This window comes from Drosophila mojavensis, unplaced genomic scaffold (assembly GCF_018153725.1).
Source record: "Drosophila mojavensis isolate 15081-1352.22 unplaced genomic scaffold, ASM1815372v1 contig_16, whole genome shotgun sequence".
NCBI lineage: Eukaryota > Metazoa > Arthropoda > Insecta > Diptera > Drosophilidae > Drosophila > Drosophila mojavensis.
This window is the reverse complement of record NW_025318693.1, coordinates 3,235,106-3,260,960: the sequence shown is the minus strand read 5'-3', so window position 1 is coordinate 3,260,960 and position 25,855 is coordinate 3,235,106. Positions and strand designations below refer to the sequence as shown.

The window sequence follows — 25,855 nt, the reverse complement described above, 5'->3', positions numbered from 1 at the left end:
TTTGTTTTTTTTTTTTTGACACAATAAGGAATTTATGTATTCATAAAATAAAACATGTAAAACATAGCCCGATGAAAGCTTTGCCTTGGCGCGTATTGAAGCAGAACCGCTCAAATGAGTTAGCACAAACTGATGTTAACTGCATAACTGTCAAACCCTTTTCACAATTTCGCCCTTGCAGAGGGTAGCTGGTTGAGGGTAAACATATCGGGTAGTTTGGTATGCCCAGATATAATGTCAATTTCAAGTTTAATTCAGATTTATGAATTGATTTGGAAATGGCAAGCTTTCGAGCCACCCTCGCAGTGAAATGTTCGCAAGCCAGAGAGACGCAACAGCCAGTCAAGGAAATGAAAAAGAATGGCCAAATCCACATTTGACAAATTACCAGCACGCAGGTAAACAGCAGGTAAGGAGACAGGTGCGGCAGGTGAATAGGACTGCGTAATGGATGCCAGCCCCAGCCAGGAGGTAAACACCGTGAAAAATGGAGCCTATGAATGACATATACTCGCCTATCGCGTCCATCTATTTTGATGAACATGTCTGTCAATTAATAATAGATGATGGGCACATTTAACGCCTTTACAATAGACACGCCCACAGTCGATAGGTAATTATTATTTGACATTTGACTTCTGTTGTTGTTTTCGTTTGTGCATTTTCATGAACTGTGCTGTTAATGCCAGCCGCTTTTCATATTTCCCCTCTCACATTTACCACGCAGTCTTGAATTTTCGTTTTATGTCTGCGCTGTGCGCGCTGAATTTTTCCAATTATATTATTTTTATGTGCAGGCGCCGTAAAGTGTGCCATAAAATATGCAATACAGCATCGAGAAAATATGAAATAAATACGAATACTGAGACTTCTCAAAGAAACTCGCAGAAATTGCCTCTGATTGGCTGAAAAGGTCAATCGAGTGACTAGCTGCCTATAGATGCTCGAGTTCACTTGTGACCTTTCCGCGGGGCATCATCTGCGACTATGATTGGCAAAATAGTGTAAACTCTACTTAAACGTCATCTGATGCGGCGAAGCTGAGATGGTTGCCAAGGTCGACCTTGACTGAACTGACAAGGCTGCCCTAAGATGATTTCTTACTCTGATGAGATACAATTCGAAAAATCGGTTTATCATAATTCATATACATAAATCTATAGTCAATGCTATGATACAAAGAGGGAAGATTTGAGTCATATTGAATATATAACATCTATAATATAAAAGTCCGCAAAAATACAGAAAATATCTGTATACTATTATATAAAGACAAAGGATTATAGGCCTCTATTTTCATTGACGATAATAGACTAATACATATCGTATTGCAAGTCAAAGGGTAGACGTGTCGCAGTTGAGTAAGTAATGTGTACCTCTTGATGAGCAAAATTTTTGAAATCCACAAGCTTTCTCTAGAGAATCGGGCACAGAGCATGCCCAGTACATTTGAGGTGAAAGAGAAAGATAACAGACAAGAGCTCGTAGTCGAGTTTTAGCTCGGGTCTTAGTTACGAGCCAAGTATATTTTGCGGCACAATCTTTCGCACAAATTGGAGTTGTCATTCTGCTTTTCTGAGCTGATATATCTAATGGCATATGCAGTGCTCGATCTGAGAGTCTCGCTAATATTCAGGAGCCCTTATAGACAATAATCATCAACTAACTTGTTGATGAAGAAAATTGTATAACGATCATCAAAATAGAGTGACAAATAGTGTACAATAGGTAGTGTATTACCAGCTAAAATCCTCGCCCTACCAGGTCGAGCAGTCTCTAGACTATAAATAAATTCTTTTGGCCAGAGAGAAGAGAGGTTGATAATCAGAGGTTGATAGAACCTTAGACCTTATTATAAACATGACAGACCGACTCCTGGTGATTGAGGTAAGTTTATTCGGCCTGATTTCTCTCATCTAATATTTTCCAGCACAGCAGCTTAATGGCCCCTTGCTAACCCTGGCATGTTAGTGCCCATTAACTAGGCGCAGCTTCATTATGCTCTCTTACTTCCATAGTTTAGAGTAGTTTGGTTGGAGGTTTAGAGTCGTGTCATGTGCAGGCCATTTGTTTTTAACCCTAGGCGCTCATCTAATCATTGGGCAACTGCTAAGCTTTTGATGGCTCAAAATACTCAGCAGAACATAACATTTAATGGCGCTGGCAGCACCTGGCAATGGGCATATAATTGAAGTGAGCACTGCATCGCATCGCAGCCCAGTTCCGAGTCCCAAGTCCCATTCAGGTCTTTAGTTGTCGCCGACGCCTTTACAATCTACTTAATGTGATTGCTTAACGCGCGCCGCGTCGGCTCAGCTGTGGCCGAGAGCAGCATTAAAATATCCTGTGACTGAATCCGACTCTGCTGGAAACGTAACGAACGTAGACTATAATTATTAAAAGAGCCAGCAAATGTTGCCATGACAGAGAGAACTGAAACTAAAAAAAAGAAACCAAAACAAAACTTTGCACAAAGGTCTAAAAATATCAGCAGCTAACTGCAAACGTTGCGTGCCGCTGACAGGCAAGAGAAAGGCTCTAAGAGGTCCTTTGGCTGCCCTAATGTGGCCCAGTGTTATAATGCTCTAAAACTTTTGACATTTACCGGGGCACGCATGTTCTAATACCCAGCACACCTGTATATATGTGTGTTTGTGCGTCTGGCTTCATGTATTTCATTTGCTTTTTCTCTGGACTTTTTTTTATATAACATAATAATGCGCCTTGGACGCGAACAGTCAGACACTCGTGTGCCCTTATATGGGCAGATTATATACAGTAACGAATAAATCGCATTAACGCCAGTTGATAGCTTATGTGATTTGTGCGTGTATCTGGGCAATACGTCAAGAGCATCGCAAGTAAGTTCCATTGTCTGCTCATTCGAATGCACATAAATAACTAACGATAAATATGTGTTCGATTTCTAAACACCAACTGAATACTCTTACAATATGATTTAATTTCATATGAGATTTTTAAAATCAGATAATTAAGTTAGAAATAATAAGCTATAATTGTATTCCAATAATATAATAGTATTTGTTAAATCTAATTTTATTATTAAGTAATTTAGTAAAATTTTAATGTCTTCTTAGAATTCTGTCTTATTATGTCTTCATCTATTATTATGTAAATATATTTAAATATCTCGAAACTAATAAAATAAATACAAAAATTCTTCATTCTTGTTCATTTTGCTTCGCATATTAATATTACTAATAAATCCAAAATCTACGCTAAGAAAGGGTATACGAGGCAAGGACAAATCTTTGAATGATAAACAATCAGGACACACTCTTTGCTCCTTGCCATGGCAGCGCACTCAATCAAACGCAGGATTGGGGACGTGGCAAACGTGGACGTGTCCGGGGCAGCAAACAAATATACAAAAAGGTGCAAATGGCCAGGATTTTATGCGCATTAATTAAAGGTAACTTAGCACAAAGGCAGAGCCCAAAGGCTGCCCAGCCTGAGCACGAGCACAAATGAATTATTTAACATGATATTTAAGCTGATTGAGATGAATTATCTCGAAATGAATAGCTGATGGCAGTAAAAGGGGCAGTGGATTGTTGGTCGACTGTGGGATTGTGGCACCATGGGACTATGGCAATTTAAGGCTCAACATGTGGGCGGGCCCAAACTGGGCAGGAATTGCTTTTTGGCCTGGAATTGCGACGGCCTACAATTAGTAGAGCAGCTGGATGACAGCAGAGAGTGCAACCAGGCCAAATTACACATAGCCCGAAGGGCACAGCGACATCCAAAGTGACATTACAAAATCTTGTTGCATACGCCGCGGCGCTATAGCCGCCAGCCAAGCGATTAAGTTGCGCAACTTTTCATATATGAACAGAACTTTGCGTGTGCTTATGTATGTGTGTGTGTGTGGGGAGTGGGGGCATGAAGCATGGCTGTGACACTCGCGAACACTTTGGCGCAATTAAAGTTCCGAAATGCCGTCGGGACGCGCGTCCCCCAGCAGCAGTAGCTTTTATTTGACTTTCTCTACAATTATGGCGCCGAGAGTTTTTCTTTTTTATTTTGTCATTGCCTTTGCCATTTGGCGGCTTAAGAGCCAGCCAATGGGCGTGGCCGGGTGCTGGTTTTATGGTAGAAAGTTATGCCAGCATTCAGTCAATAGTTTCGCTTTTATGTTTGGTACGACATACTGATGTCTTTACGATTCCACTTAAAAACTGGCGTGCGGAGTGAAAGTATTTTATTAATTTTTTTTTTTTAAGAACATGTTGATTATAGAACTATAACAAAATATAATATAGAACAAAATTATATAATTATAAATTAAATAAATATTAAAAACTTACGTGGCTTCGCTGACTAATGAATCTACCAGGGAGGATGATTTGGGTAGGCTAAAATAAAATATGTGCACAAAATTAAATAATAATAAAAAACTAATAAAAATGATAAGAACTTGTAGAACTTGTAAAATAAATAATTAGCTAATTATTTAAAATGTGATTAGATTAAAATAATATTTAAACACAAGTAAATATTTAAATTGAATATGGACAATAATAATAAACAATATTAAGTTCATGTTAAGCAAAATCTTCATTGTTGTTACTTAATCTTAAGCCATCTATTTTATGTGTGATTATCTATTTGAATTAAAATTCTTTACTTGCGTATAATATTAGCGAAATGGCTTTAACTATATATTTAAGAAACAATTTAAGTCCTGGCTAATTGTTTTTCTATTTTCAATATTTTTCACCTTGACCTCAAGTTTAATATATCATAGTTTCAGTTTTGGCATCATAGTTACCTGAAAAGAGGAAAACATTTTGATTTAATGAAGATTTATATCTTTGCGATGGAAATGTTAAGAAATTAATTAGACATTTTACGTTGAGAAGCCGGCAATTAAGGCCCATGAAAGGATTATCTAATGACCGGACCGAGCCGAGCCGAATCGAGCTAAGCCGAATCGACCCGACCCGACCCAACCGAACCGGACCGGACCACTTTCCACATGCAACCAACTGAATGAATGCCTTTTAATTAAGTCTCGAGATATGATTAAACGAAAGTGATATTATGTTAAACGGAGCCTCGACATGAAAGCCAGTGAACGGCCCTTCATTGTTTTCGCACACTACAGAAGTTCAAAGTTCAAACACGCAAGTGAAAAGCGAAAGGTGAAAGGGTACAAGATCCAATAAGACATAAATCTATACAGGCAAGCTGCCGTAAATCAAAATTAATACGAGTCAAGAGAACAAAAGGGAAAGATTGTTTTTTGCTCTCGAAAATGTGAAACCCTCAACTGGTAATGTACGGGCATTGCAACAATTTGCCATCAAGGACTAACACATTGTATCTGCTGGGTTGTCCTGTTTTTATAATCAATTGACAGGAATAATGGAATGACAGCGAAAAAACAAACACAGAGGGAGAGCGAGAGACAGAGATAGGGAGAGACAGACTCACACAGTACTGAGGTGAACATATAAAAGTTGCAGCGGTGCTGGAAATTGAAATGTAAATCGTGCTGACCTTGGCCCAGTGCATGCGGCGTGTTGTTGCCTGATGCCCGAGTCCTTAGTTCTGTAATAAAGCAAGGAAACCAAACACGAACACGAACACGAACGGCTGGCTGCCATCAAAGGGCAGCAAGGCACACACGGAGAGTACAAGTTGAGCAAAAAAAAAAAATGAAAAGAGAAAATTGCAAGGATATCTACAATGTATGCAAAATATTGCCGCAAGCCACAGGCCACAAGGAATTTTTATTTAATTAAACGCAGAGTTCAACCAAACCCAATCTCACACATCGCCTGGGAGCCACGTGGCATTCTAACTTGTTGAAGCCACAGGAAGTTTCATGGCGTTGCTTTAGAATGCTAATTAAGTATACGCAGCGTATGCGAGCGACGAAGGTTACAACTGAGCGATAGATAATTCAATTAGAATGATGACTTGTCGGGCAACATAAATACGTTCTTCGTGGGCGGAACAGGCTCACAATTCCAATCAGCTAAATAAATAGTCGTAATGAATTTCCAGTTTTAATTGGAGCGCAACCAGCAATATCAATTAATAAGTTGGATAAACAGCCCAAGTCTCTATATAAATATTGTTTTTTATAGGCATTTCAAAATATTTGTAGTGGAAGGAAATGTAGTACATATTTCTAATGGAATATATAAAATGAAATCGTGCTTCAGTTTCAAGCAGCTCTTTAATGGAGCTCAAGCTGTAAGAAGAGAGCTTAATGAGAGTCTGCTGCGAGCACTTCAAGGCTTTGGTTGTTATGCAATGTTGACAGGATGACCAGGATAACAGCATAGTTGAAATAGCGTAACCAGGAGACGTCGAGGCAGCGCCGACTTCAAAGTCTCTGACAGGCAGACCCCTTGACCTTTGAGGGGGCCCTGTATTATTTTCATTGGTATGCCAGCACTTGTTCGAAGGGGTCGCTGCTAAACGAGTACTCAGCTTTGTCGGGGTGTTGGCGCATATTTCATTACTCAATTACAAAGCAAACAGTTGGCGGATGCTGCTGGAGCAGTTGCCGCTTGCAATTTTCAATTAACGAGTGAGCGGCAGACATTACAGTCCACAAAGAACTAAAGCCCCAAGCTAAGGTCATATTGCGAGGCGATATGAGCCATGAACACCCAAGCGCCATACACCCATGGCAGCGCATACAGCAGAGGTCGATAATCAACGGAGGTGAGCGGCAGCAGAATAACATCTTAATGAAGGATGCAGGCCCTGAAATAATGCAAACCGATTAAAACCGCACATTGACGTGACTCTAAGCCTCAAGTATTTAATTAAGAAATCATTTTCCATTGACACGTCAAAGGGCTCAAGGCTGTTCTCGACAATCACTCGTGTCTGCAATCACATATTTTAATTGGGTACAAAATGAGAGCCGAAATAAATCAAATTCTATTCGAAATCAAGCCAAAGCAATGACTGCTAAATTAAGTGCAAATGCAATGCAATCTATGTAAATAAATGAAATTGAACTATGAAGGCAGTTGATTAAGCAATCGATTTATAAAGAGATAGGAGAAGTAGCCTTAAAAATATATTGTGAATAAGGATAAAAAAGGTTGTTTATATATATATATATTATATATATAAATTTACTTTTATATATATATGAATGTACTTTTTTAATAATATAATATAAATAATATAAGATTTGTATGTATTATTATTAATTTATTTTTATAGCAACGAGTTTTTTTATTTTCTTTCTGTACGAAAGCTCAAAGAAAATTAATTATATTTATAATTATAAAATTAATAATATTTACTAAAAATAATTTATAAATATTTATATAATATATATATGTAGTTATGTAGTTATTTAATCTAACTATTAGTTATAAAGTTGATTTAAAATTTAAAAAATTGATAATAATAATTTATTAAGTTAAATATTATTTAATGATATTGAAAAATGTAATTTGAATTTAATAATTAAATGAATTTATTATTAACATTAATTTGTAAAAATTATTTTGAATTTAGTCTTATGAGAGAGAAGTTAGAAATATTTGTGTTTGTATAGATTTATGAACTTGACGATATTGCGTGAAGAAGTAAAGCGGATTAAGAGCACGTATAGTTATTAACGTATGACTTGAGCATTTTGTTTCATCTTTAATGCCTATTTAAACTTGGAAAGTTCTCTGGAAAGGCAGAGCTGTTACGCAGTTGGATATTTATATAAAAGTTTGAGAGCAATGTCAACATCTTGTCACTTTCTTTACGAGTCAAGATGTTGGCCACCGCTCCCCGGGTGTTCATAAAATAAGGATGCTGCCAAGCAGGAAGCGGCGGCCGCTTTGTTTGGCAAAGCAAACGGCACCCGCGTCCCCCATAAGCCGGCAGGATGTTGCTTGGGGCGGAAATTGTATTGGCCATAAAATGTTTGGTGGCTTTTGAGGCACAGACACAGACACAGACAGAATCAAGGAGTTGCTTCGAGCTGGAAGCTACGACAGCTATTTTTAGATTAAGCCAAAGGTCGTGCTGGCTGTGGCACATGGAATAGCCCCGCCAGCATATTTTTGGGCTGTGCATGAAAATTTAATAAGTTTGCCCAAAGTATATATCGACAAAGGTTTGCATTTACTTGATGGCTTGTCAAGTGCACTACAGCAGGCAGCCCCTAGTACTAGATCGTTCACTAATAATTTAAGAGCTTGTCAGTTAAATAGTTTGTGCTGTTTATGCAGCTTTGCACACGTAACTAGCCTCAGGTGAGTCAGCCGAACCGAAGCGCTGATGTACTTAAGAGTCGGAGCTCAAGTTTGGACACAGACTGAAACTCAATCATGTCAGTAAAATCGATTCAATTATTTAAGATGGCCTGAGTTATTAAATATTTAATTATACATTCAATATTAAATTAAATAGCTTTTTCTTGATGCGAAAATGTAAAATGTAAAAATAAAAGAAAATACATTAAATGTCATTTGCTCAGCCTTATTTTTCTAGCACCAATTTGAATTGAGTCTAAAGAGCCAGTGAGCAGCAACACTTTATGAAATGAGATGGTCATTAAAAGTTGGAAGCGGGCCACAGCCAAAAGGGTCGCTAAATATTGATAACATAACAATTAGATTAAACGAGGACTAAAGTGGAGCTAAGGAGTTGCTCTGTCAAGCCACAAAAGCGAAATTGAGATGCAGTGAGGAAAACCTTAAATTGCAAATTGAGTGGGCGAGAAACAAGGGAAAATGTTGCGACATAGCCACAAGGTGTTGGCTCTCGCTCTGGCTCCCTGGTCTGCTTCTGTTGTTGACAGAATTAATTGCGCACGTTAGCGACGGGCGCACAGCAGAAAATTAAATTGCAAAACGACGTGCCAGCAATAGCAGGAGCAGTAGCAGCAGCAGCAGGAGCAGGAACAGCAGCAGCAGCAGCAAGAACAGCAGCAGCGGCAGGAACCCGTGGCACCAACAAGAGCAAGCACGTCAGCCACTGTGGTCCTTGTTGCCGCAGGCATCTAGGAACGGAATTGAGTTAGGCGCTGTTTTTCATTCCAACTATAAACACATTTGCAAGGCCAATAGACGCTGCGCAATTGTGGCCGCGCAATTGCGTTATGTCGCCATACAAAGGCTGTGCACGAGGCATGCCAGCAATGTTGCGTATACGCCGCCTATGACCAACGCAATATTTTAGAAATTTAACTTGGAAGACTTTAAGAAATTTCTTTCTTACGTGATATAGTTAAGCCACAAAGCCAATGCCAAGTCAGGCCATGATTAATAACTGGCAATATTTGCCCTCAGAGTTGAAAGCTTTAAGATATTGACTTCATAGAATACATATTGCTACTTTAATTCTTTTGCATCTGTTAAAGCTCTGGTCGTGTCGATAAAGCGCTATTTGTACAGTTGCTGCTTATCCTCTATTAAAGCAGGTTTAGGGGCCCTAAAAAGCTGCCAAAATGAAATGACCAACGTTTACGCTTCAGGCTGTGAATTTTACACTTGGGATGACCTTTTCATTCAAACACAGCAAATAGAAACACACACAGACATACACCCTCCCACACTCACACACACACACACATGAGCAACGGAGACTGACTTTTGAAAGCAGTCAGCAGCTATTAGCGTTATGCAAATAGAACTAAGAGCAGTCCAAGCCCCAATACAGAATCCAGAATCCAAGCGAAACCCCCACCCGAACCCTCCGCCAACGACATCAACCTAGGGTTGCAAGTAATTTAAACATTTTTAGTAAGTGCGCGCTTATCAAACGCGTTTTAGTATTTTATAGAGCGTGCGAGTTTTATGTTCATTTGACTGGCTCGCAAAATGGATGTGGCAACGGAATGGGGAATAACAGAATGCCGGATTATAGCTGCATATCAATGATGACATTATGATACCCTGTATAAAAACAGAGCATAAATATGAATATTTTCAATTAAAAATGCTATAAGGAAGATGAATCTATATGGTACGTAGAACACTTTATACACATCTTTAGGTTCAATACCAAAGTCAGAGGCAATTGATGTGAAATGATAAACAAAGACATGACTCTGAGTACAGGATATCTATCTGTTATCTTTCTTTACTGAATTCATAAACCTCTGCGAATATTAAATGTTCTCTGCTCGGGGTTCATTTCGCCAAGCGGAACTGCATAGTTGAATAAACAAGAAAACAGATATGAGATATCAGAAAATATTTTCTCTTTACACATTTGTGTTGAAATGTTATGAATGATATTACACTAGGATATTCAAATTAGATGAATAGAAAAAAAAAATATTTAAATTAACTGAATACAAAAGTCTATTTGATGCCAATGTTTGATGCAGAAGTGAGAGAAGATGGGACTCTTTAAAATCATGCGAAGAGTTCATAAACCGAATTATCATTTTGTATCTTCTGATTTTATAGTCTTTAAGTGATATTATCTAATAATAACGCATAGATAATTTTATAGTCTTTGAATGACATTTGGAAAATCAAGTCCGAATATGGCTTTCAAGCGATAATAATGGAATTGTATAAGATATTGAAAACAATCTAAACTTTTAATGAGTTGGCTTACACAGAAATATATTATATATTAAAAATATTAAATTTGGATATGGCTACATAGACTTAGCTTGTGAGGATCTACAATTTAAATAGCCCGGGACCGACACCTCTTTCGCTTTTTTCTTCTAACACAAATTTGCTAAAATGAACATTATATACTTTTTCCGTGAGTTATAAATCAGCTTCATAAATTTATTTACCGCAGCCTTTAGAACATTTCTGTTATCATTATATGGAATCTTGCAGAACTTTTTCTTTAAAGTTGACTTTCTGCAATTTTTTCGCAAACTTTTGCCGTATCTCAACGTGAAACTTAAATAAAATGTTTTTTTTTTGTTGTTGTCACAGTGGAACTGAAAAGTGCCGTAGAAAATTCAGAAAAAAAACACGTAGACATTGCGCTTTTATGTTACGGCGTAATTTGCTATTTTGTAGCATTTTGGTAGCCTAAAGACATATAACAATTTTTATGTGTGTGCGTGTATTGTCTCAACACACACCCACACGCAAACACACACACAGAAGCACATTCGCCCAGTTAGTTCGTAGCACCCCCTTCTTTAGTTTCGCATCATTTGTTGCCATTACTTTGGCTGTCACTTCCGCCGTGCGTTAATATTTATGTCTTGATAGGACTCGCCTTAGTCTACGCTCTCAGTTGTATCGCTCCTTCCGTACTGCCAACTACATAGTTCATATATATATATATCTAGAAATATATGTAAGCCTTTGCATGTATGTGAAATTTGCGTAACTTTTGCCAGTTTTTCCGTTTCCTGTACTCGTCGCCACTTCCGTGCACTTTACCCTTTGTTCCCTTCTACACATTTATCTTGATTTTCCCCAGCGCTAGAAGCAAGACAACGGGATACTTTAGCATATGTTTCCATAGCATCCGCCATATGCTCGGACGGACTCAATCAAATTCGTTTAGTGCTGCAAATCAAATCACTTAGAGCCATAAAAGAAGAACGTAAAGATTCAATTGTATTCAAACTAGTTAAGGAAATGTGGGCCTAAAGGTATACAAATAGATTGAAGGAAAGCATATGCGAACATAAAGCAATATGAAATACAGTTAGTTTAATACTTTTGCATATTTATTAAATTGATTGCTTTCACAACAATTATAATTATGTTTTTCAGCTGCAGCACAGCGGGACTTTAAATGAATTAATTAGGATACTTTACTGAGAGTATTCCTTTACTGCATGCATAACAACAGTTCGTAAGCTTAAAAGTCCTTGAAAAATTTTTCTAATGTCAATCTGCTGCTTGCAGAGGTGATTTCAATAAATGTCATATATTTATGTATGAGAACGTTTTGAATACATATAAATTATATTTATGCATTTTAGTTTAAAGTTTTTGATTTGAAAACTCTTAGCTGCTTTTAATCCAAATACAAATCAGGGATTTAACTAAATTCTAAATTTTTAAAGCTTCTTATTGACAAAATCAAGTTTCTGTTGGCTAGAAAAAAAGACTCGATTTGTTGTTGCACATGTGGTTATTGATTTCATAGTTCCTAAAAGCAAAGTGAGTCAATGGCTGATAGCTAAATAGGATTCCGATGAGGAAATACACAAAATCAAAAGAACTTTCCTTTTAACCGTTACGCTCACACAGTTTTTCACAATTTCTCATGCAGCTAATTAAAACTGAGCACCATTTCAAGGGATTACAGTTAATCGAATATGTTATTTCTTTTTTATATCCTGCCAGTACCATAAAATCAGCTGCCAAACGCTGCCAATTGGCCGTCAATTTGTCGTACAACAGTTGTGCAGTAACAAAATGAGGCTAAGTGCAGGTCAGAAAAATGGTGTCTATAAAATTAAAACCATAAAATTGATTGAACGTTCGAGACCATTGCGCATGTGGGCTATTGGGCAACGAATAAGTCTTTAAGAATGGGCAACAATGCTGGGCTATAAAAGTCAACAAATGTGCTTCAATTAGTTGAAGAGTTGCAAATATAAATTTCAATGTTAAGCTGCAAAAATATATATTTACAATAGAATCAAATTTAATTTCACTTATGGGAAATAAGGCAAGTTAAAATTTAAAGGCTGAGTAATTGCATATAAGGGTTTCTTTTTTGGTCAAAACCGCATTCAATATTTATGCTGCATACTTTGCGGCGCGGCCTTTGGCTGGGTTGGCAATTATCCTGTGAATAATAGACAGCGGACGACCCAGACATGGAATGGATATAAAAAAAGACTGCCTACAATTTCAACCCCCTTCTTCACACTTGACCCACGAAATATTGGCACGTTAATATGCCTCACATGGCGAACGCCCACGCCAACCAGTGTCCTGCTGTCCAGCTGTCCAGTGTCCTACGGTGCTGCTTGGCATACAAGTTTGATGTCGTCCTTAAATTTAAATAGCCTCAAGTTGTCGGTGGCCTTTGCGTTTGATTTGCCAGCATTTCAATTCAGCACAGAGCATTTTATTTTATTTTTATTTGCCTGCCAGCCAACCGTCTGTCGGGGGCGGACATAAATTCTCAGCCTTGCGCCATTGCTCTATTTATTTATTTATACATTTATTTTGAGGCCAGCGCTTTGATTTGATTGTGCACTGCAGTGGGCTGAAGATTCCCCAGCACAGGTAGCCAGCGCAGCAATGCACTATGGGGAATTTTGCCGTTTTTCGGGTATTTAGTCATTTTTGCGAAGTATGAAAATTTATAATTTTTTTATGTTAACATCTTAATAAAACTCCAAACTTTAAGGTACTGTACCCAAAATGTTGAATAACAGTCCACTGTTAAGCCTAACAGCTGTTAAAGTCAGCTGTTATCTTCGAAAAGCATTTGCCTTCAGCTTACAATTTGTGTTAGCCGATTTTCAAATCATCGTTATTCAATGACCAGACATTATTTTTGAGAAATTTAAAAAGGATATGAATTTTTAGGGCTTCTACTATGCGTTGGCTTAAAAACCAATTGATGTTTGAACTTATTTTAATCATTTATTGTATAATTAGCAAATGTTGTCAAATTTCATTTCTTGTAAATAAAATTAAACTTTGCAAAGACATATAAAACAGTCACCAGGGCGCACCAGTGTAATTCCAATTGCATGTTATAGAGTAATCAATTGGGATCTTAGTGCCTTTGTCTCAATGTGCACTTTTGCGCACAACCGGCGCAAATCAATTTTTAGCAGGTGACTATGAGCTGACCTGTGTGATATTTGGCTCAATGAAAAAGGCAACTCTAACCAAGAAATAGTAATTGTGATTTTGAAACTAAATAAGACTAATATTGATTCAACTTATAAATGATATTAAAAAAGCAAAAGCCGCTTTTTTTTGCCAAAATATAAATTACAAATGGAAGAAATGCAGCAGGAACAAAAACTAGCTGACAACTATGAATGACTGCCTATGACAGCAAATGTTTATAAAAATAATTGTTCATTTGAGGCAGATTATGGAAAGTACTGTTCATCCTGTAGGCTTTTTTGGTAAGGAAGCGTCTGATTTGCCCAATCAGGTCTATAAATCAGACTAATTTCATCATGCATGAGAGCATGAGAGCAGAATCCATAATTTCGCTGATGGTTTTTAACAATGGATACATCTGATCAGATTATTTCTTCGGCAAATCTTTAGAAAAGAGTTTGAAAGCATAAAGGTCGCTGTCTAATGAAGTTGTACGTATTGTATTATGTAAAGTTGAAGGCACAATTAAATCAGTTGAAGAACCCGAATTTTTTTAGCGGATCAATATTTCTGGCTGATTTGGAACTCGAAACTGAAGAAAACTAATTTCGATTTTATGAAAGTTCGATTGTTTTCAATTAAAATTATTATTTTAAAGTATGAACAAGCAAAATTCTTAAAAAAAAAAAAAAATTTTTAATACAAAATTTTAATTAATTTTTTTTGGGTGGGCGGTGACACGCCCATTTTTCTAAAATATATTTCTGATGGTATACATATTAATAATACAAAAACCGGATCAAAAAATCTGGCTTAGTTTTTAAGTTATTAATTAATACCCGATAATTTGGATTTTTCCCCATAGTGCAATGTAGGCAATGCAAAGTGCATAAAAGCCTTGAAGTTGCTGACGGATCAACATGTATATACACACACATAGGAACAAATATATGTTTGTATATGTGAGAATGGCATATTGTGCGCACGTAAAAGCATTAAATATGCCTAAATGCGACAGCCTTCTTAATTGCTCAGGTGAATTGTTCATTTAATTGAGCTCGATATTTCATTAATTAACTCTAAATTTTCACAATATATGTCTAATTTCTTAACACGAAACTCAGATTGAAATCATATGCAATAACAGCGAATATACTATTTTACTTCTGAAAAATGTCATAAAAATATATAAATATAAATACAATTTGAAAAAAGTCCTCTTTATTTTTTTGTTGGTCCATTATTTAAATGTATTAAATGGTCTTTGAGTCAATATTTAAAAGTTTGATAGGCATGAAAGATATGGCTAAGTTTTAAGTTATTTACTTTTGATTGTGAGGAGGATCGATTGATATTGAAATTATATCCTGTACTTTGTTTAGGCTTTTTCAATTTAAATTGACTATCGTTTTTGCCAATAGCTTTAAGAAATAAATAAATAAATTATAACAAATAAATAAAATTTGTATCTGGTTATAGAATACTCGTTCCATATTAAATTCAGGTAAATAGAAATTATTAATATATATTAAATGTTGCAATTCTTTATATTCAATTTTGTCAAAAATCATCAATGATTCAATTGTTTCATATTAAATTCAGCTAAATAGAAATTAATAACATATATTTAATTTAATAATATATATTAAAATTTCTAATTTTTGACTCTTACAATGTGAAACATCGTCAATGCTTTGGCTTTATATTCAGAGATCAACCATAAATACTTGGATTAAGAGACACAGACGCATGGCCAATGCATAAATTGTATATTGTATTGTATTGATATTAAATGCTAGAAGAGTAAATATATTCTAAATGGCAAAGCTGAGTAAATATACCAATCAGAGAGGAAATGCTGCTAGGAGAACACAAAACCAATATACTCTTTCTTCCACTCTCATAAACAAGTAATAAATGGAATATACAATTTGATGCCTCTGCAAACCCATATTGGTATATGCAAGCCTTCTGAATTTCAAATAAAAATTGTGCGTAGGTATATTTGATTGGCTATTGAATGTTGGTAAGCAATCCGAACCAATTTCAAATTGAATCAATGCAAATATTTACCAGCTTTATTTTTCATGATAGCCCAAAATAAACTCGCCCTCTTGTTGCTTGTCTTGTTCTTTGTTGTTTGTTGTTTGTGAGGCAATCAAAAGTTTTCAAAAAGTTGGCACACACATACATGCATACAAATGTAGATATTTGTGTGTGCATAAGCATAAATTAATAAAAGGCTGTGACAAAGAGAATTCTTAAAATAACATAGCCTAGTTTAAGGCTAGCCCTCCTTCCTGCTTATTTGCGGAGCAATTTGAGCGCTAGTTTTGTTTTCATTGTTTCTGTTGGCATCATTTCGAAATACGCAGCAAGCAGTCGCAATGGCAACAACAACAGCAACAGCAACATCAAATGCAAGGGCATTCACACACACCATCACACACACACACACACATACACGAGCATACACAGACACACGCAGTCACCGAGAGCAACTGCAAATAGTGTAAATGTCCTTGAAAGCGCGCAAATGGCAAAGCCAACTGCGTTGGCCCTGGCGACGCGAATACAGGTGAAGGCTGTGCAGGACGAAAATCGGGCCAGCATGCTATCATGCTCGAAATCCCTTTGTGCCTCAAATTCTAATAAATAATAATAAATAATAAATAAATAAAGATATATTCCAATATTGAACACTTTATAAATATAAATATAAATATAAATATAAATATAAATATAAATATAAATATAAATATAAATATAAATATAAATATAAATATAAATATAAATATAAATATAAATATAAATATAAATATAAATATAAATATAAATATAAATATAAATATATAAATATAAATATAATAATAAATATAAATATATATAAAAAAAATACGCTTCCCGGCAGCATCATGAAACAATGTATAAAATGAAAATATAAAGACTTGAAATTTTGTTAATAACTGTTCGTTTCAATGAAATGCTTAGGCAAGGGAAACGAATTTCAAGTTTCTATTAAATCGAATAAAAAGTTAGTGAATTATATAAATCAAGTTTTAATTTACACTTGAATGCGCTTTTTTATGATTTATTCCATGGAGTCAACTGTTATTTGTGACAAATATGTAACTTTGCTTTCATATGGCAGTTTAATGAGCCACATTTATGCATGGCAGGCAAAATTGAATAAATTAATTCAACGAAAATTATAGAGATTTAACGTTGATTGCTATTTTGGGCCTGGGATTCTCAAATACCAGGCCACGTTTACTGAATGCACAATTATTAAATAGGCTGGCAAAAGGACAACAAGAACAACGGCAGCGAGCAGCAGTCGCAGCACTCGAGGATGGCAAGGATAGCGTCCTCTGTTCCACTATTGGAGAGGGCATATCACATGTGCACATTTCGTTTTGTTTTACAGACGCAACAGAGCAAAGGAGAGCGACCCAATCCTTAACTTGCTCTCTCTCGCTCTCTCTCACACTGTCTCTCTCTCTCGGCACTGTTGCCGCTCTCTTTGGTATCGATCCGTGCAAAACATGCTAAAGTCAACTGGAAACTGGAAAGCAACCACCAGAATCCTGTCCTGCTGCTGTGCTGCTCACCATGGAGCAAATGTCTCTGACATTGGTGACAGGATTTCGGGTTTTGCCTTACTCAAAGGAGAAAAACACTGAATGGCAACGACAGCGAGTGAGTGGGTGGGCAGCATGACTCAACATTTTGTGGTTATGCAGAAGCCACGTACACGTGCAATTTGTGAGGAGTGCGAAACAAAGCGGAAGAAGGAAGCGTGTGCTCCGTGTAGTCCGCGGCAGCGTCGTCACACAACTTGTCAATGTCAGTTGATAGTGAAAGGCAGCAGCGGGAATACTACAAAATGGGCAGACTAGGAGACGCACTTCAAAGTCTGGCAGCAGCTGTTGGCAGCTGGCAAAGGCTGCTCACGGGACGTGCCCAGAATTGGCTTGCCACAAACACACACACACACATTCGCACACACAAACATACACACAATTAAATATTAATGTGCCAAATTAAGTGAAAAATGACATTTGACGGTCTATGGCTTGGTGGGAATGTCGGGAAATGCGTTGAGCATGGCTTACAAATGCTCCAACGTTTTGGCTTTCGATTGTCCAAAGGATTAGGCAGCAACATTTGGAATTAACAGCTTGTCAGTTGGGCTTAAATTGTCTTAGGCATGGCATAAAATAGAATTGATGGCGATTGTACAAACTTTTCGAGATGGTAGTAAAGTAAATGGAGACGCTTGTATTATATAGCTGTAAGCAGTAACGATATGTTTTTATTCATGAAACTAAATTGTTTACTTTTTGAATTGAATATAAAAATTTCATTATTCAATCATCACAGAGTGAGAAACAGTGAGGGAGAGAAAAAATAAACAATGTTATAAGGAGATGAATATAAATTCGAAGCACTTGCCGACAATATGTTAAAGTCTAAGATATTCATATCGATATCTATCTATATAATATATATAATTCTACGCCTTCAAGTTTTTTCTTTACTAAGCAGTCTAAGGCAAATTGGCATATGGCATATGGTCCATAGGGAATCGCTTACTTCCCAAATGAAACTTTACATGACAATGAAAATGGTGATTTATATTGCGGAACAGCGTGAACAGAACAGAACAGAAATTTTCAGACACCGAAAGATATTTTCATCCTGGGCATCCAATAAATAATATCATTTCAGATATACTCGAAATAGGCAACACAACCAGTTGGCATTTAGAGTCATCACAATTGAGGAACCTAACAATAACTCAACTTCTATCACGATACGATATATATAGACATGTGTACATATACATGCATAACAAAATTATCAGCTATTCGTTTGCAGTTAAAGCAATTATGTTCAGTCACGGAAGGCAAAGTGCAATGAAATATGCAGGAGAAAAATCCAACAAGGAAATATGGCTAAGCCAGGGTAATCGAGCAGCCCAAAGGATTGGCCAAAATGCTAAAAGCCAGAAACTGCAAGGTCGATTCGGCACGCCATAAAAACCAAAGGAAAGGAAAGCGTTGCAAGTGGGTCTCGGACTGGAGGCATAGAGGGAAGCGACTGTGGTGTGAAATGCCAATATGTTATAGAATTTCAAGGCATGTGCAGCTGTCAGATAACGGGAATTGGCCTTGAGTGGCAACTGCCACGTAAAACTCTTATCGGTTGTGGAAAGTGGCAAGAGAACAAATCATTTTGTCATTTTGATCGAGCCATATTGAGTGCAAGCAAGTTGACTTACCTTTTGGCACCCTCCTCGCCCTCGAGCAGCTGCTCGCCGCCGGCAGCGGCTGCAGCATCCTGTTCCGCTGATGTGGCAACTGCCTCCGCAGTTGATGTGGTCGCAGCGCCAGCGGCAGCATCGCCTGTGGGCACTGGGACATCCTCATCGCCAGCGCCGCCCTTGACTGCGCCCACCAGCGAGGTGAATTGATTTGTTAAACCCGAAAACATGTTTGGCTTTATTGCTCTGTTCTGTTTTGTGTGCGTTTAGCCAGCGAAGCGCTCGAAAGGATTAGCCTAGCGTCCTCGTGTATACACAAAACGAATGCTACACACAACCGAAGTCGAAGACGTTGAAGCCGAAGTCGAAGAGACGAAGACTCAGAAAGCAGAAACGTGCAAACGTCCGCAAAGTGGGCGCCTCGTTTGTGGGTGGTGTTGATACTTTTGGTACACTCTCTTTGTGGCTCTCTCTCTCTCTCTTTCTCTGTCTATCACTCTCTCGCAGGCTGCCCCTTGCTCAATACAATTGGCTCTCTGGTCGTGGTCTGCAAACGTCGCTGCTCTGTCTCGCAGCTACTTTGTCTCCTTCCTTCGTTTAACTTTTATTACACTTGGCAGGAATTTTGTAATAGGTTTTTCTTTAGCATCAATGTAGTTTCACTTTCAATGGGTAAGTTATGTAAATTTTTTACTCTTTTACAGTTATTTATGTTAGCACGCTGCAAATTGAATAATGAGAAACAATAAAAATTAACTAGAATGCGAATTAAGCATTTGCCATAAGCGAGGAAAATCAATAAATAGGCAAATTAATTGCAACTGATTATAGTACACTGAGCTTTAACTGTCAAATGATTGGCACTGTGAAAATGTCGCGTTTAATCGATATTTGTTTACGCTTCACGCCTTCGACTTTTTGCTATATAACGTAACGTTCTAAATTACCACTTCATTGAGTTTGTTTTTTAACTGTTGTCTGCTTGGTAGAGCGAGCAAAACTCGAATTTTCGCCTGCCTGTTTCGAAGGTCCTCTGAAAACTGACTGAACAGCGGAATTTTCTTTGCACTAATACCGTTGTCTGACGCGTACTCTCTCTCCCCCTTCTCCACTCAAGCGTTCTTACTCTCACATGCAGCAATATTAGAGCTCCTAGAACGATGCTCCAAAAGACACCTTCTCTGTGGAAAATCGTCGTCGTCAACGGTGCTGGTGGTTGATTTCCTCGTTTGCTTTGTGCTGGAATTTCTGTGTATTTTCGCGCATGTGCCAGCTGTTTTGCGTCGTTAGCGTTTTGGCTTGTTAGACCGTGTCAATTAAACAAACAATCGACACGTCTGATTGTACACATAAAAAACTAAATACTCTGTGACAATACATCTGCGTAGCATTGAATTTTTATCTTTTCTTTGTATGCACTCCAGTGCTGCCAAGCACCAGCTGTTCCACGCAGCCAACTTTGCGTTGCAATAAGACAGGGTTGTCGTCTGATCACAACCAGCTGATTACAAACTTTTGAAAAGTGCAAAATAATTATTTCGTATACTTACAAGCGAAAAACATTATATGAACAACTACTTAAAATCTAATTATAAACTAAATCTCGCGTCGTTTTGAGGTAGAAAACACACTATTTTGTTAACGTCTTTGCCTTGCTCTGCTTTGCGGTGCTTCCTCCGCCTGCTGTTCACCTGTCTTCTGATGTTGTTGCTGTGCCTTAAGTTCCTGGTCCAGACGCTCCTTGGCACGGAAGACTTTAGATTGTAAATAAAATGAGCCGCCCTTTGCTCGATCGTTGACGTTAAACAGATGCTCAAAATTTTTATTGATGCTATCCACGCTCTTGAGGTCGTCAATGTTCAAGATTTGCTTGGCCTCCTCCAGCGTCATACCTATGGACAATGTGGTTAGTCAACAACTTCACAATATTATGAATTAATAGCTGCATCCACCTGTACGCAAATTTGATTCAGCACTTTGATCTCCTTTCCGACCACCACCGGCGCGTCTAGCAGCTTCTTGCGATGCGGCGATTTCTTGCTTCAGTGCCTTTGCAAAAGCACGTCCGATGGCCTGGCCACCCAGCACTATAATTTGAGCGATATACTTCGCCATGTGTGCTTCGGTTAAAATAATATTTAGGTAAAACTCGTACTTGAATTTAGGGATACACTTAAAAAAACAAGCTCAAATCAATTTACGTGCTTGACATTATACAACGTATCTAACCTCCAAGCAGACTAGGCACGCAGAGCAATCGACACACAGCTGTTCGCAGAGTGATGGGTAGCATTATTGTTGAGTGTGACCGTTTGCCGAAATTAAGATTCAAATATTTCTGCAGATTGGAGCTATCGATAGACTGTCGGTAAAAGTTCCTCAATAGCATTTATTCTAAATTTAAATTGTTCAACATTTTCATTAGGTTTCCAAAAATTGTCAATTTAATAAAATGGTTAAATCAAGAAAGCAGCAATGGCAAAGGGACTTTAGTCACTTCGCCCATCAATATCGCCGTGACCAGAAGAAAGTTAAGCATCTAGTACAGCAGATTCACTGGCTAATTTGCAAGCACACGGACACAAAATATAATATTGCTTTGGAGAGCCAGCAGTATGGGGAGAAGATCAAGAAAATCCATGACGTGCGCCAAAAAGTAGAAAATTTATTGTCCTCACCGGAAGTAAAGCTGAGTGCCAAGCATAAGGCAAAACTACGCAAATTGAACTCAATGCTGCCCATCGCCGATTCGTTATTTGATCGAATCAGATTAATGGAGCTGCTGGGGGACCTGCCGACATTTTCGGAAAACGTACATCAGCGGATGCGACATTTGCAGAGTTTGCATGGAAGCAGCTTGAAGCGGATGGCCAGACACCAACAAGAACTGAAACGCATCAATGGGGAGACGTGCCAAGTTATCAATGACATAAAAGATTTGTGGACGATCCTGGAATATTTAAGAAAGAGCCGAGGAAGAAAACGGAAAATCGCGCAATTGGCTGGAGCGCCTAGGGAACTTTGATGTTTAGTCCACCATTGTAGCGTGAAACAAGCAGGAGTGCCTCAAATTGGACGCACGCCTTACATATGGAGAAACGGTTTGAGAATTATGCCAAGCATTTATAATTAGGGGTTTATATGAAATAATTTATTATGCAAGAATTAGTCTAGAAGGCGCGCTACTTAAATGCTAGCAAATGCTCTATGGGCCTAGGCTAATCCTCTCCAGCCATATGTACAATCTGTAGTAATCTTAAGTAAGTATTTACAGTAACGAACTACAATCATTAACAGCTAATAATTTGTGTTTGCATTCATTGTTTAGAACATCTTAGCTCATATGGCCTGCCTCTTTGCTTTAACGTTCCAGCGTCCGTGCGCTCAACAGAAACCCGGATTGGTGTGCTCGATGATGCAGCGTTTGCAGTACTTTTTGACCGCCCGATAGCCCTCGATAGATATCTGGCAGTCCTGTATGTTCAGCTGCTGCAGGCCGCGGCAATAGTAGGCAATGCATTGAACACCACGATCCGTTATCATATCACAATTGCGTAGGCTGAGCTTCTTTAGGTTCGGGCAGCTCTCGGCAAGGGCGCGCAGACCCGCATCGCTCACATCGCACTTGCCTATGTCGAGGGCACGCAGGCGGGGACAAGAGCGAGCCAGCACTGTAATGGAGTCGTCGCTGACTGCCTCGCAGCCGCGCGCATTTAAATAGCGCAGCTTGTAGCAGCGCCGAGCAATGACCTTCAGGCCCGCATCCGAGACGCGCTCACATTTGGCCACAGAGAGGTAGCGCAAGGCGGCGCCCAGCTTGGCCAGCTCGTACAGGCCGAAGTCCGTGATATTGACGCAATCCGAGACGCTCAGTTCCTTCAGCGAAACACAAAAGCTTGGCACAAACTTCAGACCCGCATCTGTCATGGAAATGGGAGTGAGGTAAGTTAATTTACTTCATTTTGACTACGGCTCTAGAAACTTACCTGTAATTTGAATGCAGCGTCGCAGATATAAATACACCAGCTGAGGACAGTTCTTGACCACGATCTTGAGGCCCATGTCATCGATGGCCATGCAATCGGTTAGGTCCAGATATTGTAGGAGTAGCCGACGTGGTGGTTCCACATGAGGATTTGGACTGATGCTGCTCACCTGACTGCAGCCTACGAGCGAAAAGGTAATCAATTATATGAGTTTCACTCTCGCAGTCGGAAATAAAAATTGCCAACTTACCTGTCACATCCAGATGCTGTAGATTGCTGCATTTGGTGAGCGCTTCGACCAGCGCCTGATTGGACACGCCGACACAGGTCTGCAGCTGCAGATGCGTTAGCTCTGGACAGCGACGCGTCAGCAGCTGCAGACCCTTGTCTGAGATGCGACAGCCATCGGCAAGCATGACGCGCTCAACCTCTGGGCAGGCGCCGTTGCAGCTCTGTCCGCACAGCTGGCGGAAGATCATCTTCAGCGTCTTGTCACCATTGAGATGCTCGCCGCGCAGCGTGATGCACTTCCAGAGCACAGGACGCCAGGCGAGCTGCTCGAAGCGACGACAGACGCGCGCCACATTGCACAGCTCGCAGCTATCGAGCCAGCTGAAAATGCGGACAACGGCATCGTCGGGCAGGCGGTCAAAGAAGGGGCCACAGCGATAGGGACCCTTCCGGTTCCAGGGCGGCGGTCCAATAGCTGTGCCATTAACCGTACCATTGCTGCTGTTGGTCAGTCCACGGCGTGGAGTTGTGGTTGGCGTGCTGCTGGCAATGACGCCGCCGCCAACAACGTTTGGGCTGCTATTCTTTGAATTGCTGTTAACCACAATGCCCGCCGTGCTGCTCGGATGGTGGCCAGTGGGCGATGGCGACACCAGCGTGGCGTAGCCTTGGTCCAGGCTGGGCGAAAAGCGACCCATATTGCACAGTCCATCGGAGAGGCTTTGCACTTTGGTGTGATGGTGGTCCAGCTGAAAGGCATTGGCGGGCGAATTTGTGCTGCGATTCAGCAGATAGCGATCCGAGCCGCTCGTTTCGCTGGGACTGGAGTTGCGCGGATGATGCAGACGTTCTATAATGATAGAAACAACGTATTGAAACTCTGTTAAATCTTCGCGTGGAATGGAATGAAGATGATAATAGCCGTAAACAAAAGGAATAAATAGCATGTAAATGAACATTAAATAATAAAATTGCAATAGTAAATTATAATGCATCAACTAATTAATAAGCTTTATAACTCATTTCAGTTGTTATCTCTCTCACCTGGTAATCGCTCGTTGCCACTCCCGCTGCTGTAGTCCTCCAGGTAGTAGCGCTCGTTTTGGTACTGACTCGCCTCGGCACCCAGCGGCAGAGCTCGTAATGCGTTGCCCAGATACAGGGACTCCATCTTCTTGTCCAGCAGATATTGGGCACTGCTGTTGCCATTGCTCAGCACCGTGGGAACGCTGCAGCGTCCGCCTTGGGCTTGGCCACGCCTTCTGCTGCCGCCGCCACCACCCACATTGTTGTCGCTGGAGTCTTCGGTATCGGCGCTGTTGCCATGCAGCCAGTCCAGCGTCAGAAAGTTGCGCGGCTGCGGCACTGGAGCTACGGATCTGGTCGCTGGTGCGGGCAGCGTTTGCAGCTCCGGCGACTTCTTCAGCTGCGCATGCCTGCCCACAGAGGCGGTGGAGTGGGTGCCATAGCTGGACGAGGACTGCTCCTGTCGCGTGTGCCGGCCACGCAGCTCGAATGTGGCCGCCTTTTGCTGCACCATATGCAGCACGGCTGCCGTCGTGGCCGTCGTCGCTGGCGTCTGCTGGTCGCTGTGCGGCGTGGAGCTGCGTGAGCCACGTGGATAGAGGTCGGCAGTGGCTGCGGCATCGTTGATGTTGAGACCGAGGGTTGGCGACTTTCGTGACATCTTATAGGCTTGCGGATCCAGCGGGCTGGAGCTCAAAGGATGCGGATGGTGGTAATGCGCCGCCGCCAATTGATCTCGCACCGCATTGCTGGTCCGTCCAAGCGACGCCAGTGGACACTCCAGATCTGAGGCACGTCGCGTGCCCGTCTTGTGTGACATTTTATTTTATTATTATGATATTAATTTTGTTTTATACTGTGAACTTCGCTTTGGAGCTGAAAGTCTGCAAGGATAAAGAAATATCAAGTTAATTATTTTATTTAGGGAATTTTTAAGTAAAAATGTGTATGTGGAAGAATTGTGCACTGTTATAGAAAAGTTATATTAGGATCCATAGAAAAAAAAGAAAATTTACTTGCAAAGCATAAGGCTGATAAAAATTAATGTCAACAAAATAAAATACTTTTAAATATGTTTAAAACATGTAAATATGTTGAAGATATTATATATCAGTTATTTGTTTTTACTGAATTTAAAAGATAAATAACTCAAATGTTTTAAACGTGTATAAAATTATTTATACACAATATTAAGCCTAATCTATTTGGAAAGTTGCAAGGCATTCGGAAATGAAGTTGCCTGGTGATTTTTGCTCATTTTACAAACAGTTTATCAATAGCTGAGTTATTAGTTTATTTATTTTCCCAATCAATAAAAATACATGAAATACCTAAAATTAATGTTAAGATATTTTTCATATTATCGAAAACATTCTATCAAGTAGACAATCTTTTCAATCAGTAATTATTGCGAATAGCTTCCAAAGCAACTTAAGATTTATGCACAAGCTAAAGATTCGGACCCGGATTCTCATTTGTTGACGAGGCCACTTGGACAACCCAAGACAGCAGTACAAAAATACAAAAATAATTAAATATTTATTAATTGAACACGTTAGCTAACGTTAAAAAATTTGTACACCATTTCTCATTTAAAATTTAACAAATAT

At 39.1% G+C, this 25,855-nt stretch overlaps 2 protein-coding genes and 3 long non-coding RNA genes across 14 annotated transcripts in view; 3 read left to right on the top strand and 2 right to left on the bottom strand.

Moving 5' to 3' along the window:
• The window catches only part of LOC6573583 (synapse-associated protein of 47 kDa), a 37,453-nt gene extending 17,849 nt beyond the window's left edge, over window positions 1-19,604 (bottom strand). For 5 of the 8 annotated variants that reach the window (XR_004364930.2, XM_015166998.3, XM_015166995.3 and 2 more), the window contains exon 1: window positions 19,021-19,604. Coding sequence is in view for 5 of the 8 variants with exons in the window: in XM_015166998.3 (XP_015022484.1) it covers window positions 19,021-19,232 (212 nt within the window). In the remaining 3 variants the exon portion in view is untranslated. Of the gene's footprint in view, window positions 1-4,331; window positions 4,380-19,020 lie in introns of all 8 variants that reach the window. The other 3 variants (XR_004364929.2, XR_004364928.2, XM_001999615.4) reach the window with 1 other exon arrangement.
• On the top strand, window positions 28-1,470 carry LOC122756767. Its single transcript, XR_006356619.1, has 3 exons — window positions 28-198; window positions 259-613; window positions 728-1,470. It is a non-coding gene; the product is annotated as an uncharacterized LOC122756767 (long non-coding RNA).
• Window positions 4,681-5,672, top strand: LOC116804900. The gene is made up of 2 exons (XR_004364931.2): window positions 4,681-5,299; window positions 5,387-5,672. It is a non-coding gene; the product is annotated as an uncharacterized LOC116804900 (long non-coding RNA).
• Window positions 19,605-19,695: 91 nt separating the features above from the next.
• Window positions 19,696-21,245, bottom strand: LOC6573584 (mitochondrial import inner membrane translocase subunit Tim16). The gene is made up of 3 exons (XM_032733849.2): window positions 20,955-21,245; window positions 20,129-20,894; window positions 19,696-19,723 (listed from the first exon to the last, which is right to left on the bottom strand). Exons 1-2 carry the CDS (start codon window positions 21,115-21,117, stop codon window positions 20,641-20,643), a joined length of 417 nt encoding a protein of 138 aa, XP_032589740.1. The 5' UTR covers window positions 21,118-21,245; the 3' UTR covers window positions 19,696-19,723; window positions 20,129-20,640.
• Window positions 21,246-21,275: 30 nt separating this feature from the next.
• LOC122756766 lies at window positions 21,276-25,586 on the top strand. 3 transcript variants are annotated; one of them, XR_006356616.1, is made up of 6 exons: window positions 21,276-21,366; window positions 21,428-22,262; window positions 22,331-22,944; window positions 23,006-23,182; window positions 23,252-24,166; window positions 24,248-25,586. It is a non-coding gene; the product is annotated as an uncharacterized LOC122756766 (long non-coding RNA). The 3 variants fall into 3 exon arrangements; XR_006356617.1 differs by having other exon boundaries at window positions 21,356-21,370; XR_006356615.1 differs by lacking the exon at window positions 21,276-21,366 and having other exon boundaries at window positions 22,171-22,262; window positions 22,376-22,944.
• Window positions 25,587-25,855: the final 269 nt, after the last annotated feature.

Bases quoted from the DNA above. Each gene is read 5' to 3' on its own strand.
- LOC6573584 (XM_032733849.2), bottom strand. From the start codon at position 21,117: ATGGCGAAGTATATCGCTCAAATTATAGTGCTGGGTGGCCAGGCCATC. The intron at 20,895-20,954 runs GTGGATGCAGCT...CATTGTCCATAG, and splicing joins TGAATCAAATTTGCGTACAG to GTATGACGCTGGAGGAGGCC.